At 39.6% G+C, this 18,680-nt stretch overlaps 1 protein-coding gene across 1 annotated transcript; it reads right to left on the bottom strand.

Moving 5' to 3' along the window:
• Positions 1 to 284: 284 nt before the first annotated feature.
• Positions 285 to 16,385, bottom strand: hsd17b12b (hydroxysteroid (17-beta) dehydrogenase 12b). The gene is made up of 11 exons (XM_020608832.1): positions 16,047 to 16,385; positions 9,324 to 9,370; positions 8,967 to 9,042; positions 8,182 to 8,289; positions 7,810 to 7,874; positions 6,713 to 6,757; positions 5,849 to 5,883; positions 5,253 to 5,334; positions 4,463 to 4,528; positions 3,497 to 3,646; positions 285 to 1,050 (listed from the first exon to the last, which is right to left on the bottom strand). The coding sequence occupies exons 1-11, from the start codon at positions 16,222 to 16,224 to the stop codon at positions 946 to 948; spliced, it is 957 nt and encodes a 318-aa protein (XP_020464488.1). The 5' UTR covers positions 16,225 to 16,385; the 3' UTR covers positions 285 to 945.
• Between the last annotated feature and the right edge of the window lie 2,295 nt (positions 16,386 to 18,680).

The following is an 18,680-nucleotide window of genomic DNA, read 5'->3' as shown; positions in this document are numbered from 1 at the left end:
CACCAGTCTCTCATCAGTCTGTAAACAAACACACACACTCTTATGGGCAATTTAGTCACCGATTAACCTAAGCTGCATATTTCTGGACAGTGGGAGGAAGCCAGAGTATCCGGACAGAACCCACGCAGGCACAGGGACAACATGCAAACTCTGCACAGAAAGGCCCCAGGTCATCTGGGACTCAAACCCAGAGCCTTCTTGCTGTGGGGCAACAACACTAGCCACCATGCCGCTCCATCATATTGCCATGTTATTTAAAACAAAGGACAAGACAAGTGACATAGATGTTTATTTGAAGTGTATATTTATTGATGGCTGAAAAGAGAAATGTGAAACAGTTTTGTATAATCAGTACATAACAATGCTTGTGCTGCTTTTGTCCCAAACAACATCGCAGTTCTTTAAATGATAAAACCAGACAAATACAAGAAGCTATTACTAATCACAATGGAAACTGCTGACATAAACCCACTACTGCTTTCTCAATCTCAATAACACATCCAATGCTTTATAAAGTGTCAAGTAAGGAATGCATACCTCCAGTGTTCTACTAAAGTTTTAAGATGGCTCATAAACCATCAGGAAGCTCAAATACACAAAAATACAGAGGACACCAAACACAGATGCATTCAAATTTTCTGTATCCACCCCTTATGGCATCAGCTGTTTTGCAAACTGTTTCCATATTAGTATTTTTACTCATTAAAGCTGATCACTCAGTAAGGAAGACCCCCTTGTTCAGTTATTTCCATAGAACTGTTTGGATTGAGTACATGCTCCAGAAAACGTGGCTAGATGCTGCCTCACATCATCTACGACTGGGAGAAACTGAGACGTTGCCCACAGATTGTCCTCTGTTCTTTTCTTGGTCCGTGATGATGATGGTAGTCAAACAATTCGTTAACACAGCTGGTCCCCTCTGTCTGTTGCTGCCTGTTTCTCCATCTACCCCTGTTTCTTTTTGAGGTAACGAGCGCGCTGGGACAAACCCATCCCCATCAAGTAGCTGCTGAGGATCTTGGCAGGGACCACAGCTGTAGTCACCCAGCCCTACAGAGGGAAATTACATGGTCAGCTGGTGGCATTTACAAACTGCAAAATTATTCATTTTCAGCCCACAGGAGTAACAACTGTTGTAAGCATGTTTGTGCAGAAGAAAAAGTAGGTAATTGTGCTGTTTTAATGCCTGTGCTCTTCTCAAACCGCACGCAAAGTCTCTACAGCAGCTGCACATCACACACATGTATAGTTCATAAAAGCCCTCACCGATGTTATCACAAGCTACTGAGGCAATTAGTTTGTAAAAACATACAGTCAGTCGTTAATCTCCCTGGATAAATACACAGAATCTGCAAACAGCAATACATTCTTTTACCGCTAAACTATAATGTCAAATTAACTGACGTGATTCCTTGACAACAGTATGGCAGCTGAAACTGTTACGTTTGTTCTGAAAAGACCATCACTGTTTCTAATCCACATTTTAAGTAAGGGGCAGCTTTATGAAGCATCAGAAATGGTTCCTCCATTATTATTCCTATCAACAGAATTCCAGTTAAGTGTATTCTTTCTAGCTCTAACTTACTTGAAAGCTGACGTCTGTTAATTTGACAATTTGTGGTGTCAATAAATCCAAGGTGGATTTGTGGGTGGATAATGAATTAGAATTGTGGATATAGCTGACTGTGGTGATCTGCGATTGAGACGTGTTGGTTTCTTGAGGTTTGCTGGGTCACATCTTGCACATATGGTTGAGAATGATGATGAAGCTGTTCAGCTTCATCACGTCACATGTTTATGCTACTTCAGCTACATCTAACACTGCTGAGATATGTATGACCACACCTGACTGAATTAGAACTTATACTGCCCCTCACTTCCATATCCATTTAGCTGTATTTATTTTAGGTCTTGTGCCATGACACCTTAATTTTGCATCAAATTATACACCGATCAGCCATAACATTATGACCACTGGCAGGTGAAGTGAATAACACTGACTGTCTGTTACAGTGGCACCTGTCAGTGCATGGGGTATATTAGGCAGCAAGAGAACATTCAGTCCTCAAAGTTGATGTGTTGGAAGCCGGAAAAATGGGCAAGTGTAAGGATCTGAGTGACTTTTACAAGGTCCAAACTGTGATGGCTGACGACTGGGTCAGAGCATCTAACAGACTGCAGGTCTTGGTGGGTGTTGTTGGTCTGCAGTGGTCAGTACCTACCAACAGTGTCTAAGGAAGGACAGACAGTGAACACAACAGGGTCATGGACACCCAAGGTTCACTGATAATGAGGTTGATCTACTGTAGATTAAACATTCCATTTGTAATGTTCAAAAGATTAAAATGTATTTGAATGTTTGTTAAAAAGTTTGAAAATGAGAACTACTGTCCATTGGTCTCTATGAAGAGAAAGAATCAGGGGCTGTAGTGGTGATATCACACCTAGACTGGTGAGGCTGTTGAATTAGTCTAAAAAATTCTAACTTGTCCTCACAACCACAGCTTTCACTCCTTTTACAGAAGTTTTTCACTGAATTGTAGGCACCTCTGTGCTCTTCCTGACAGTAGAACTATGGAAGCAAATGGATTCACAGAAGATTCACAGTGAGCTGCAGAGCGACAGGAGTGCCAACCAACCCAACTGCCACACTGGCTCCTGTGTAAAGTAAGTATTAGGCAGGTGGTCATAATGTTATGGCTGATCGGTGTACATCAACACATTAACTATAGCAAAGATAACAGAACATATATTGTTGTTTCTGAATATGCAGAAGCTTGTGGAATTGCAGATTATTACTGGGAAGCAATTAAGGAATTACACTATGTGTCAGCAGCTTGTCACTATGTGAAATACAGGGGCTGATGCCCAGAAGGATCTCTACTTAATACTGTTAACTGCAGAATCAACAAATGTGTGTTAATGCTGAATATGTCTGACTGACCTGCCGTAAATGATGATTATATTGATATGTATATCAATAAACATGATGTAAATGATGATTATATTGATATGTATAACAATAAACATTGATATTCAGGTCACAGTTTAAGAGTATCTGACGCGACACTGAGCAAGTGGAAATGAATGTTGTTCTCTGACACATCTGCTGAAAATAGACGGTTTCTGAAAAATCTGAACTAGAGTCGTGTTTTCGTCTCATTCCTGATGTCTGTGTCTCCACAGATTCATTCCAGTGTTAGGATGCAGACAATACTGTGAGGCAGAGGAGCACCCCACTACATTATTTTAGTGGGTATTTAATTTTGACAAATGTTTTAGCAAGTGCTGACACTACATTAATGCAGTGAGTTACAATGAGCTGGTAGAAGGCTCTTTGTGAAACTGCAACCTGATGAGGCGAGAACAGGCAGATAAACACTGATGTTTTTGCATTGTATAATGGAACTGCACCTGTTTTTCAGCAGCCTGATGTGTGTTTCATTCAGTTATACAGAGATGCTATTTGTTCTTTCCACTGCATACCCAACCTTACCAAGATAGCATGGGGCAGGTAGCCGTTGGTCTGGGTCTGTAGCCCCACAGTGTTGAGCTCAGCTGCGACAAAGCGCTCTGGACTGGGCTTGTCCAGAGTAGGCCGTCGGATTTTACTCAGCTTAGTAGCTACAAAAAATGGTAGAACACTCTGGAAAAAGAAGGAAACACAGCAGTAGTATAAAAGGACAAGGTGTCTTGTGGTATGGATTGATAACGTATTGATACAATATGATGACATTTATAATATACTATAACTAAATCCAACAATGATCAGCTTCTACTCAGAATTAATGTCAGTCCTGGATTAGCTTTCCCATCTGTACCACCTCCATTGTTGTTTGTAGGTAATAACACTAGTACAATGTATTAAATGGCAGCATTTATGTTTAATATTGTACATCGTCCCTTACAAATTAAAGTTAAAAAAATATCAGGCAAACACACTGGTTGACATGTTTCCTCATTATGAAACACCAGTCCCTGATATGGCTCTGGACAGCCATAACTTTTTATAACATCTGAAACGCTAGCAGTTTGGGGCCCTATGAAAATAGGGCCCAAAACTGCAGACTGTGGGCCCCCAAAGTTCGTGGGCCCTTAGAATCGTCCTAACTTTGCCCCCCCTAACGGCCCATGCTCAAGATCTCTGGATTTTCTTAACAAACATCAGGGTCTGGTGTTTTGTAATGAGGAAACATGTCACCAAGTGCAAAGGTGTGTTTGCTTCATTCGTTTTTATTGCTTTTAAAGAGCCGAGGGGGTCTATGGCATAAGCAAAGAAGATAATCCAGGACAGACAGACTGTAAGTAGAGGAAAATCACTGTTGGCTTTAGTCTCTTCATGGGGAGCGTGAAAATACTGTTAACACAGAAAATGGATTTTCATCTTTGGTTACAAACCAGCTAACTTTATTAAAAGCATGTGGGCTTGTACCAAAAGAACTGAGGTTGGTGCACGATTTACCTGGACAATGATGCCTTTGCTCTTGTACTCAATTTGCAGTCCTTGTGAAAAGAAGTCCACAAATGCCTATATAAGATAAAAGCGGGTCATTAAGGCCAAAACCACAGTTCCAGTAAGAAGAAGAAGAAAACATCAAACACCAAAAGCCACAAGACTGCAATTCTCAAAAGAATAAGAACACAGTCAGGACAAAAACTGAGGACATACAGAGAGTTCATGTATAATGGGGTTTTTTTCCACAATAATAGCAGTTGTAATGATGGCATAAAATTGAGCATTAAACTAAAGATTCACCCCACAACAGATGAATTTTAGAAGTACCTTTAAACTTGCAGTGCAGAAACTGGGATTTAGTAGATAAACAGGACCCAGTATTAAGACACCATTAAATCTAACAGCTGAAACTGTGAACAGCAGGCTGGTTTTAACACGAGACAGTTATAAAACATTATGATGCCACATGCTCCTATAAACATTTTAATTTCTAAACTACCTCAGGACACCAGTTAGTCACTGACTTATTTATGTATGACAATTAAAACAGCAAATATGAGCAAAGACAACCCCCTCCCTTTATCCCTCCATCTAAGAAGCCTAAACATTGAACCAACATACAGTACGTCATTACCAGTAGTTACCTTTTGGCTCAATGTTAAGTCCATAACATGACAACAGTGATGGATTTCTGCTTATGGACCACACTTTATAGCAATATGCAAATCATTTATAATGCTGAGATGCATCTATAGACAACACCTCAGTTAACACTTAGGCCATGTACTGAAATTACCTTGGTGGCAGAATAGAGCGTAAGAAGAGGAACAGGGTACATCGCACTTGCAGACGCGACGTTGAGGATGGCCCCCTTCTTCCTGGAAATACAGCGATAGAAGGAAATGCTCTTTTACACTGAAAGTAAACAGAAGGAATGAAAGAAAAGGGAACCATGCAAAAAACACTTCACTGTAAAATTAATCCCAGGATGATAAAAGGCCACGGTACTATCTGATCTTACAAGCTGAGCCACCACAGCACTTGCCACACATCAAATAAGAGCTGGTAGATACTGATAAGATCAAAGATACACCAACATAAATACCTAAGTATTTACAGTCTGGCGATATTTTTTGCTCCAGCCTGTGATGTCTTCATAAAATATTTAATCCAGACTACAAGTAGATGATATCTTGAGAAAACATCCCTTCTGGATGTGTACAAGACAGCCAAGCAAGCGAAGGCTTTCAGACTTCATTTCGATTGGGGGCTACAATCTAAAATTAACAGAATCTTATATAAATAGGATGTGAAGCTGACATTAAGACATATACAGATGGTACAGTATGTACTGTGTGTTACCAAATCACTCCTCAAATCAAACAGACTTACCTCTGCACCATTCGAGGTAAAACCAGACGCGTCATCTGGAAAAACAGTGGAAAGGGATGGAGGGAGAGAAGGTGACAAGTATGAGCAACAGAATAGAAGCACTGGGCAGACAAAAAAGTATTTTATTGTGTGTGGGTTGTCGACAAGAGTGTGGAGGTGTGAGTTCACATTTGTAAACGTCTGTGTGTGTGTGTGGGTTATGTGTGGAGAGGTGGTCGTGGGGGGGGAACGGAGAGAGAAAGGAAATGATAATGATAGCAGAGGGAGTAGTTAAAAGAAATAATGACCGACATAAATTAAGTGTTAAGAGAGTGGGTGGACTTTAGCTGCTGCTCTGGGAACTGACAAATGCGGAGAACAGAAAAGGAAGTGACTTACTCTGGTTTATTTCACTGCATTGTGTAGTGTGGGGGTGTCTTTATTGGTCAGTGGGACTAACTGACAGTAGATCTCAAACAATCTCAGGCATTTGATTCTACTTGGACTAAATTAACCCAGACCTCACAGTGAGATGTACAACATTTACAAATCCATGATTACAGAATCCATGTTGTGCAGACTGAGACTGAACCACATATCAGGGGTCTCCAAGTTGACTATATAACAGCATTTGAGAACATTTTCACATTCCTTTACACCTTTATTTTATTTTTTTTTATTTCAACCTGAGCAGTTTGTCAAAAACTAGAAAAAATTATGGTGCACACAAGTGGAAAACAAATCTGTCTACACAGATGCTGTCAATCTGCTACCGATGCAATCATCTACTTTGCTTGATTGGTTTTCTCTCTGACATTAAAAGTTTCTTTTTTGGTGATCAGTAACAAAAAGCTTCCTTACATCAATGTTTTAAAACCAACTCACCTCACACACTGACTTTATGTTAATATTGACCATGGAGTCGATGAACTGAAACAAGAAGAACAGGACAATGATTACACAGAGTTTAGAAACGTAGACAACTGTATCAGTTTAACTATCGGGACTGATCTTGTGGTTTGTTAAAGCACAAGGCAGTAGAAATTATTTACTGAAATGCTTCAGTCTGCTCACCTCAAGGTGACACTTTGTCACTTCTGAAAGAGCTAACAAAGTTTAAGTAGATGTGGCAGTGTAACAGACTGAGGCTGCGTCCGAAACCGCATACTGTGCCAGTACGTACTGAAAGAGATGAAGTACCTACTTACTGACCGTTAAAACAGTAGGTACTGTATAGTATGAAGCCTGGTAGTATGAATGAGATTCGGACGTACTACATCCGCCATGTTGATACATCACGTGACATACGTTTTCATAGCAGCGTCTTCTTTGTTGGATAACTCCTCTCCCGGGGCATCATGGGATAGTGAAGTGTCCATCGTATGCACACTGCAAAATCCAACCGGAAGCAGTAGGTCATCCGGGTACTTTTCGCCTACTGTTTTTGGAATACTACGAATCCGGACATACTACTCGCCTCGCCTACTGCTTTTCGCCTACTATACAGTATGGTAGTAGGCGGTTTCGGACGCAGCCTGAGTTAGTATGATGGCTTTGACTTCTCAGCTGTTACCCTATGGTTTTGCCATGTCCACTATTTGCCCCCCCCCATTGCCATCGTGGCCGCCTTTCAGCAAAGATTGCATAGGCTCCCTTTAGGTAAGCAAGATGGAATAATTACAGTGTTATAAATCACAAATGTCTTTCTGGTTAAAGAAAACAAATACAACATTTAATAAGATTTTACTCAGCTGGCCATTTTTGTGCAGTTTCATTTTGTATTCTATTCAGCTCGTGCTCATAATGCAGTAAACTGCTCAGAGTGCAAAACTGTGCATACAGCTAACTGAAATGGATCCAGTTTGAGGTGGAGTTAGATTGCTCAAAACTCATCCAAAAAAGACTTTTATTACTGCCTTATTTGTAAAACTATTTTTCTCATTTATCATGGCAAATAGAGCAAAAATAAAGCTTTGACTTACAGTGTCAAGATTGGGAACATTGAGGAAGAAGTCAGGATAAGAGTAGGATACTCCGACATTGTTCACTGTCAACAAGAGAAAAATAACGGTGCTGTGACATTCAAAATACAACATAGTGTTGACAAACTGGTGGATGAAAAGGAGATTACACTGTTGTAAACATAGAATTCAGTGTTATTCCTCTTTCCAATCTCAGGAGGGCAGCAAAGGGCTGAAGAAACCAAGATGATTTCATAAAAAACTTAATATTATTATCATGGTATATCATACAGCATCCCTGATGTCTGTAGGCCTTGATTCAAATTGATACTAACATTTCATGTGAACAGCCTAATTAAATTTTAAAGGGTGAGGTAGCTGCTGCAGTCTTACCCAGTACTCCGATCTCCAGGTCTGCAAGTCCATCTTCAATCTTGGAGTAGATGTCTACAGCACTGAAGTCTGCTGCGATTGTCTTGGTCTCCACTCCACATTTGCTTGCTGAAGGTACAAATACAAATAAACATTTACATGCACGAACTTTATATATAGTCTGATACCAAAAATGAGTTAAAAGTATATAGTAGGTAGTGCAGAGCAAAACTATGATTAAACCCACAAATAATTCTTTATCATCACTGAGGATATCCCTCCCTTAAGAGAAAGCTTTCATTTAATTGGACAGATTCACTTATAGCAAGAGGCTTTACTGCCTCAAAACAAAAAGCTTTAAGGGTCTTGCTCAATCACCATTCAGTAAAGACTCACTTTTGCAATTCAATGCAATATCCTTTAGTCATTTAGCCCTGCTGGACTATCATGCAGTGCAATATGAATGCAACATTTCAGGCTCAGGATAAATTAGGCTGTATAGCTGCATGGATCACGGAGACTAACCTCCAGTCTAGCAGCTGTCATATTTAATACACAAACTATATTAGTCTGGAGCCGATGGATCAGAAGTACTGTTTATTTACACTGACTGTAATATGCAGGATTAGTTCAACTGATGGACAGTACACAGTAATGCTGAACAGAGTACTGTACTTTACTGTGATTTATATGAAACTCGTCTACAGAAATGTTCACTTCCCATTAACTTTCCACATTTGACAACATTGTTGTTTACATAGTTACACAGCATGTTTACAACCATGATAAATAAACAGACAACACACCGATCGCCTTGGATACATCATCCAGCTTCTCCTGAGAGCGGCTGATCAGCACGATGGCAAAGCCTCTGCGGGCAAGCTGCAAACACACAAAACATCAACAAAAGGCAACGTGTCAACTTCAAAACATAAAGTGTAAACAGCAGTGCAAGACATTTTGTTGGCTTGTGGTGATGATCAACATGCGTCAGGTCTAAAATCCTCTTCAAATGACTTTTATTTCAGAATGTCAGTTAAGCAGTTTTAGTATAGTCAGTGAGTGAATGTTAGACAGAAACACAGTCACAAAATGTGCTCAGCTCCCTCATTTCACTGTGGTCCACTCTTCTCTGTCAAGAGTCAGAAAATGTCCAGAGTTACCTCCTCGGCGTAAGCTTTCCCAATTCCATCTGTGGCTCCTGTCACAACTAGAAGTGGAAAAGAGGACAGAGAGTAAATTAGCGGGGCAAAGTACATACAAACAACAAAGGAAACTCCAAATTGAATATGAAAACATTTTTTGTATTTCCATATTACATGAAAAATTCACTGTACAAGGTATAAATTATTTACATAAACATAAGACTGACATACAATTGGCTGGTTCATTCAAAACTGAGGCAGGTAAGTTGTGCTCTCCTTGTATTGTTCAACTAACCATGAGGATGGATTCATACAACAAGACAAAAGAAGTTGAGAGATTAATTAAGGAGGACCACAAAAAACATAACATTTGTTACCATTTCTGATTTGCATATTAGTCTACAGGCTACACCATCGACCTCTGACACCATGAACAGTGAGAAAAGCGATATACAGAATATTATTGGTTACGTAAAGACGTAACGCCAGATTCTATAGGCATAGTGCTCTAAAAGCTGTTGCTATTGGGTTCATCCCTGCGCGCATACACAGTTGTGAAGCCTTTCTTTCACGCTCCTGTGCCCTGCAGTGGGCTTACTCCCTCAGGTCTGCATCCACTGTATATATCACCCCCATGACCTGAGCTCTACTCCCTCTAGTGGAGGTGGTCAGTGGGGCCATCAGAGTAGAGGGCTACACCTATATTCATTGGTTATTCTGGGGTTATGTCTATATGTAACCAACGTTCCATATAAGCTTCGCCCTCCAAGAGCAGTGACATTAAGGAGAAGCTGGATGTAGTCAATGCCCCCACTGGACCTGCCAAAGCCTATGAGCAATAGAGCATCTCAGCTTACAACCCACAACCCATAGGCAACAGGCCCAGAGAGAGAACACCCCCTTTCCTGCAACAGGCCCTCTCTGTAGGACAGGCACTATCGCACCCCTCACACAGAGACCAACTACCATAGCAAGAAGTCAAGGATGACAATTACGCACCATAAAAGTCCAAGCTCGAGCAGAACAGGAACACCAGAGAGCAAGAGGCAGGACGGGGTACACACCAAGTGGGTTCGCACGCCAAGAACACGCACCTGAAAATGGCCTCACGCCATTACACAGAGCAACAGTCTACATGCTCGAGCAACAAGGCAGAGAATGAGGAAAAACAGTGACTGTCAACAGCATGCCCCACAATCAACATCCTGTGGCGTATGTGCGCATAATGTGAACCCAACCCCAAAGTGACTCAGCCTTGTGTTGTAAGAGCAGACAGACGAATGTTACACACAGTAACAGCCCAGATGCTTAAGCAAAAAAGGCGAAGAGGACCAACAACAGCAAATGCCATCCCCGGTGTCCTGAACCACGTAAGTGCACATAACGATGAAGCCAAGTAAGCCGCTGGCTGGGAGACAGCCACCACAGCGCTGGCTGTTGGGCACCTCTGCCTGAAGTGCGACCCTTGGGGAGGCTGAGGATGCAAGCAGTCCCAGGAAGTGAGCCTTCTCATTCCGTCTGCCTCTTCAGATGTTTGTTGCAGGTGAGAGACTGCTTCCTGGAGGCAAGGCCCAAACAGCCCATTAGGGCTAACGGGCCCATCTAGTAAAATTTCACTCATCTGCTCAGTAAGTTGGGACATGTGAAGCCACATATCCAAGAATCAGACAGAGTGGTGTAAAGCACACCGCCACTGGACTGTGGAGCAGCGGAAACGTGTTCAGTTTGGAGAAGGCCCTTTTCTATTCCAACATGACTGTGAGACAGTGCACAAAGCAAGGTTCATAAAGACATGGTTGGCTGAATTTAGTGTATAAAAACTTTACTGGCCCACACAGAGCCCTGACCTCAACCCCATAGAACACCTTTGGAATGAACTGGAATGGAGATTGTGAGCCAGGCCTTCTCGTCCAACATCAGCGCGTGACCCCATAAATGTTCTACAGAATGGAAGGGCACAAATTCCCACAGAAATACTCCAGAATCTTGTGGAAAGCCTTCCAAGAAGAGTGGAAACTGTTATGGGGGGAACCAACTCCATATTAAAGTCTATGTATTTGAATGAAATGTCATTAATGTCCCTAAATAAATTATAATGGTCAGGCATTCCTATAGTGTATTAGTGCTGTACACCGATTGATAAATGAGCACTGGAGAGTGCATTGCAAAAACATCAATGATGGCTAAGCACAAAAAGCTTTAGAAAAATAATATAAATTGACCTAAAAATTGTAAAGGGCTGAATGTCAGAGCAGATAGATGAGCTGCAGGATGGGGTACATGGATAGCAAATGAGGTAAATAAGGAGAACAAAGAGACGAAGTGAGATCCTCTCTGTCATCAGTGGCACTCAGGCAAATGGATGCCCTGGAACTGCCTGGCACAAACAGCAGCAGCAGCAGGGGCCTATTTTTAGCAATTCCCACTTTTCAGAAGAAACTATTCATCACACCTCTGGCTAAATATAACAAAAAGTGGATGGGGAGTGGGATGGAGAATCAGTGTGTTATAATATGTCCCAGTGCAACCTTCAAAACCTCACTTAAAGAGCAATATTCATCCTAGTCTTTTAACTGTTCCTTTTCTGCATCACAGATTAGACCTATTATACTTAAGATGAGAGTATTGCTAGGTTGATTAGGTCAAACCAAATCAGCCTGGCTGGGTGCACTGAGCAGCACATCCTCTAGGGTCTGCTAGCAGGGCTTTCACAGACTCTTTGGGTCACTGAATACTACATGCAAAGTAAAGTTTAAGGCCTTATTGTTTTATACCGAATCTTTATCCAGTCTTTTTATATGATGGAGTAGGGAATTAAAGAATCCATCTAAGGAGGCCAAAGTAAGCCTGTGGCAGACATTTCCACTGTGTGGAAAAACAAACAAGTCCTACCAACCTGAATGAACATCCAGGTAATTTGTCCGTTTGTTCTACTGCCACGTCTACTACAAATATTCTTGCAGCAATAATAAAGCTTATTTTTACAATACTATTTGTTCCTTCTCTTACTCATCTGTCTATCCACCCTTTGCTGTACCTATCTCCCCTTTGTGTGATTTTCCTGAGTACAGATGTTGCTGAGGTGCCAAGCATCCTCAAGGGCTGCAGCAGAGCCAAACAGAAGGGAGTGGGGGCTGAAAGAGGAGAGAAAATGACAAACACGAACTTGGGGGATCCTGGGGGTAACTAAAAATAGCACAGAGAAGAGGAGGGGTGAGTGAGGGAGAGTCAGCAGGCACGATGATGAGGGAAACATTGGATGGGTTATTTTTAGTTGTTTTAAGAATGAGATGTTTTGCAGTCAGAACAAAAAAATAAGAAAAGAAAGCTTTTACAGCTGAGTGCATGTTCCTTTCACTCAAATAAAGCAGGCTCTATTTTAGGAACTGCTGTCTTCTGCAAATGTAGGCTAGACTGTTCTGATGATAGTGCTACTGTGTGCCAGCATCGGTTAATTGCTGATCAGGATTGACGGACCAGGCCTATATCAGCTTTATCACTGTCTGTACCTGAAGGAAGACATAATGATGATTTGTCCAATATACCCTGGTTTAGAAATCTCAGTATGCCCGGGCTTGTATATCAGGCTTTGATAATCAGTGTTGCAAGATGCAGCTGATTCACTAGACAAGAAAAAATGTAGTAATCCTCATCTACATTTTAGCACTTCCTTAATAGCTGGTAAACACCATAAAACACAGTGAAGAAGTGAAGAGGCTTCAGCAGACAAACAGTATTCAGACCCCTTTTGTACACTTTTTGTTGATTTAATTTTAAATGGTTAAAACTGCTGATTTTGTCCACTTAATAAACTATATTGACAAATTAAGAACAAGTTTGCAAATTGTTTTTGCAAGTATTCAGACCCTTTTTTCACTACTTTGTAGAGTTTGCATTGGTACCGGGCTATAACGACCCGGTCGTTAGGGGACATTGTTGGCCTTCAAAGGACTGAAACACCACCGAGGGGGACAAATATCTCCGGCTCAACACCAGTCAGTCAGAACTGATGAAGCCTCTTGGATGAGAGGTGAAACGTCTTCGATCTAGAAATCTAAGTCCAGTTGATTTTTTCTAAGGTTTTGTCAGTTTACTATGACCTGGATGACTGAGAATCTGCACAGAGGTGTTCATAAAATGCTCTGGAAACAAACACTAAAAACTTTCCTTTCTACCCGGAAGAACATCATTAATCAAGAAATCACATTAGAATTTATGTGTCAAAGGTTTAAAACTGTAAATTTACAGAGTAATTTAGGCTACATCAGAATAGGGTTGATAAAATAAGCAAAATTGTGTTTTATTTTTTATAATTAACTGATTAATTAAGTAATTTTAGCAACAACGACTAAAATATTAATAAAACAGTATCTTATGGTTTTGAACTGTTGGGAGTTTCAATATGTCAGCTTAAAATTCAGGAATATGTGATGGGTGACTATTACTATTACCTGACACTTTATAGACTTAGTTCATACTGTTAATCAATAAAAATATTTTGTCAGGTTGATCAAAAATGAAAATCATAACAGCCTCAGAGTGACAGCTCCAACCACAGTATTAAGTAGGTGGTTCTAGTGTGGTGGCTGTCAGTGTATTGTATGCATGTAGAGAGCAGGTTGATACAGGCTAGTATGTCGTCATTAAACAACAGGATTATTTAAACATGTAATTCAACAGCTGCATTATACAATACAATTAGGCCGCTGTATTATTAGCAATTGAAGTATTGTCTCAGATTGATCAATTTTTCTCAGTTTGATCAGAATACCACTCCAGTGGCTCTGTCAAATTATCATGCCACATTTTCTCTCTCTCTCACTCACACACACACACACACACACACACACATACACACACACACACACACACACACACACACACGAGACGTGGGCAGCAGTGATCCAAAACTATGAGGATCCTGCTACTCATGTGAAACTCATTTGTGAATGTCTCTAGTCCTGTTACGTAATCAGGCCGTTTTCTCAATCGAGTCCACTTCAGTGGAATAAAGCTTGTGAATGAAAGAAGCAGCTGAGGTTAACAGCCTCCCTTGCCTCATTGCATATTCTGAATCATTTTGCATGTGTAAGCAAAAATAAAAACCCATCTAATGCATTTCCATTTTTAGCTGCAACCAGAAAGATCAAAGGCAATTTGAGCTCGCATCCTCAAAGCGTTTGGGTTTCTCTAGCAGACTGATGTGATTGCGATTACGCAGGCTGAAAAAGCCTGCTGGGAATTTACAATTAAATTTAAAATCCACTTATTAACAGAGAATCAAGACTGATTAAAAATAATTTTAAAAAGTGGGTTTTTAATTGTCAAAGTAAAAATAAATGCACATAAAGGAATTAATGTTTGGGGAAAAATTGATTATTTACCAATTGCCATTTAACTTACAATACATACTATTAAAAACTGCCTTGTGATTTCCACTGACCATGCAGGATAGCATCTTCTAAACCATGACTGGAATGGTAAAATTTTCTACCTGTGGTTTAACAGCTATTTGTTTTATGATGTGAACCTTGAACACCAGACTTGCCAACATTAACACAGCCCCAGCTGTCTGTTCAAAGGTCAAGGTTCAGTGAATGAGCAGGGTGGCCAGATGGACAGTATTCAGCCTGATACAATAATCCCCTCGAACCATAATCCCAATTGCAAGACTATCTACAGTTCACACCCAATGACCATTCCCCTGCCTATTGCTTGTTTCTTCTCAAAAGTGCCAGAGAATAACAATGACATCTACTGATGCTTGAACAAAGAAGCAGCCATAGTGTGTAATCACAAGCCAGAGCAAAGTTATTAGACAACACAGCTAGGACACAGTGCAACAGCATAGGACTGTAAAGCTTATTCATGATGTGTTCGACGAGCAAAAATTACTGCATTGTTCCAGTGGGTCTGGTGACAACTAACAACACACAAACCAAAAACCATTCCATAGGTACACAATTACATAAGTAAAACATGATAAAACCAACATGTTAACTTTGGTTCCCATCCCACATCTGAATCAAATCTGAGTCCACAAATCATTGTCACACAGGTTCTTACAAGCTGAACTGGTTAACCAACAGAGATGCAACAGATTATAACTTTCAGCCAGAAGCTTTATGTTCACTTACCCCTTTACAACATCATTTAGACCAAGCTTTTTAAAATGTGACTATGAATAAACCAAGGGTGAAAGCGATTAAACAAGTTTTTAAAAAAGTTATATAACAGGTCTTATACTGATATTTTTCATTGTTGATTCAACTGTGATTATTTTGTTGTTGTTTTGTTTACTTGACTAATGGTTTAGGCTATGAAAAGCTAAAAGGTAGTGGAAAGCACCTGCCCATGACAAGCTTCCAAAGTGTGCCCAAAGAGTGTTCTTAAATTGATTTCTGTGGATTAGACACACACTGTGTGGTCTTTTTTTCTTACATTTTAGCAGTTTGGATTCGTTACTAGAGGAGAGAGTTTGCTTCCTTAAAGTTCAGGTTGATGCCCACTGGTGCACTGTTGTCATGTTAACACTGCTCTCTTTATACTTGAATCCATAACATTTAGAGCGTGGGTTGATGGGACTGGGGCTTGGAAAACTCTCCCTAATGAATTTAAGTGCTGGAATGTCCTTTATTGTTGCCCCTCAATAAGGACTCATTACAGTTTATAAAGACCCTGTAAATGTTACCTAAGAAAGGTAAGACTGCAGTGTGTAAGGGTCCCCGTACAGTTTCTCACCTGCCCATTTCCCCAGTTTGGGAGGCGATACCAGCAGTCCATTGCCCATCACCCACACCCTGATCCCGAACAGCAGCCGATACACGAAGGAAACTGACAGCCAGGCTGCGGTCAGAGCACCGAGCCAGAAAAGCGGCGTCTCCACGGCCCGCAACACGGCTTCTCCGCAGGACAACATATCTATAAGACAACCGTTTCTGTCTGTAATGTCTGACAATACTAACGCCTAGACTTTAGCCCTCCGAATATAACATAAAGGGTCCACAGTGCAAATGCATGCGAAAAAGGATTCAGGATATCCGCATCAGGGTTTGGCGGACTGTGATTGGGCCATTTTCTTCTTCGTTGAATGTTTGATTAACCAATCTCAGGGAAGAAGAGCTTTACTGCCACTCACTGTTAAACCACAGTCGTGGATGTAATCTGTGCCGTATTTTATAAAGATAAAATATAGGCTATATAATATGGCCATACATGTAATTTAACATAATATGGCAAGAAAGTTATGTATTAGTACAATTTATGTTTTATTAAAAATGTAAAAACTGAAAAAAACCTGTAAGAACTGTTTTTAAAAATCCAATAATATCATGTTTCTCAGTCACCTGCAATGCTTTTTGTATATTCCGTCGTTAATCTAATACAGTATATCTGACTCTTTATGTCACAGTCTCTGCATTGTTATTAAGTCTTAATTTTATCTCTAATTTTATTTGTTTTTGTCATAGTTGCCCATTCCTTTTCCACATGTGTACATCAATTTCACATTGATTTTTAAATTGGATCTTTTACCCAGAGATTATGGACATTGTATATTATAATAATTTATATAATGGGTGTTTCTTTTAAATTGTTTGATAGTATTTTATATTTTTCCTTGACCGGCTCTGAGCACACATCATTCTACCAAAAAACTGTATCACTACTTTTACACTAAGTATTTCTGTCACTGTATATAATAATATGTGTATATCGTCATGCCAAACCAACAAACTGGGTTTATAACCTTTGAGGGAAAATACCCTTGATTCGCACATTACATTATATCTTATTGTCTTACATTCTCTGATATTTTTTGCAGCTTAAATCTAAATATATACATGCTTATGGTATAACACCTGATATGTTGTCTGTGCAAAGTAATATTCTGAAACTGTTCGCTGACCGTACAGCGCACAGTGACTCGAGCAGATGTTTTACAGGTTATGAAAAATCTGATTTTCAAATTCAGTAGGTTGAAATGTTGTGTTTGAAAATTCAATGAAAAATATACCATATCAAAATTAGAGCCATTCATTTCATGATTATGGGTCTTATCCAATCAGTTATCAGTTGCTAAATAATGTTTTCTTTATTTCTAATAGTCAGTAGTGTGTTTTAGTCAAATCTGTATTTGTTCTAATGAAACTTAGCAGATGGGATTGCAAATATTAAACTTGCTTTCCTTTGTGTTTTAATTGGTTTTATGAAAATACTATATCATTTGTAGATAGTGCTCACATTTTTGAAATGTGGTTAGGTTTTTTGGTTTAGTGATCAGCAGTATTCATGAAATATACAGTATAATAGTATTGGGAGAAATTCATATTCACACTGAAAAATTGCAAGTATTATTTGTAATGTGTGAGAATTATTTGAAATTGTTTGTGTTTAGTCCAAATGGACTAAATACTAAATCTGTATACAGCACTACCTCATGCTGACTTTTTTTTTTTTTATTAAAAGTGTTGTTTGTTGCAACTTGGCTTATATAATTTGGCACTTTCTCACAACTTCATGTATGATAGATGCTTAGCTTTTAATGCATTCATTTGCCCCTTCGACTTTCTTGTAACTTCATAGAAGTTACAAGACATACTTGAATCCAATTTAGTATATGGACACACAAATACAGTGTACACAATTCAGCCAAGCAGAGCAGACACCAGTGGTCCATAATGTGAAAGTAAGTGTTACATAAGAGCATTGCATCTAAAAATAGAAATGCAGCAATGGTAAACATGAGTATAAGCTGTTGGCTTTAAGCTTTCAGAGGAACATGAAAGAAATTTAGAATAAATCTCCATCTCGGACATAAATGGACCAGCTGTTGATCACGGCCACGAGAACCTGCAGGCAAGTACAGCTGGCTTGATGTCCATGTGAAAGTGAGTGTGAATCAGATGAATGAAGAGTGGGAGTTAACACTGTTGCACTGATAAAGGATCAACATGGATATTTGACCTGTGACTCTGACAAAGCATAAAAAAACAGTTGATAAATGTATCTGAATTAAAAGTATGCATGCTGATCATGACTGTTTTTATTTCTATTTGAGAAAGTAGCTTGTTGCCAAATGTAAGTATGGAAAAAATGTACAACTATATACAATGAAAAAATATCTTAGCAGATAATAAACTGCTACAAATAATGTACTAATTAAATTATATTTCTTGTGGATTTTACAGGACTATACACACTTTATTCTTTATTTTCTTTATCATGAGCTTTAACGCTGTCTCTCTCTCTCTCTCTCTCACACACACACACACACAAGTTAAAAAAAGGACTGTGCATCATTTGTGTTGTTTAATTTTTATTTACATACTATTTTACAGCAAAACATTCCATATGTTTGAGTTCAACATCAGCATT

This window comes from Monopterus albus, unplaced genomic scaffold (assembly GCF_001952655.1).
Source record: "Monopterus albus unplaced genomic scaffold, M_albus_1.0 scaffold95.1, whole genome shotgun sequence".
NCBI classification, from domain to species: domain Eukaryota; kingdom Metazoa; phylum Chordata; class Actinopteri; order Synbranchiformes; family Synbranchidae; genus Monopterus; species Monopterus albus.
The sequence above is the reverse complement of the archived record's forward strand: the minus strand, read 5'-3'. Positions and strand labels throughout refer to the sequence as shown.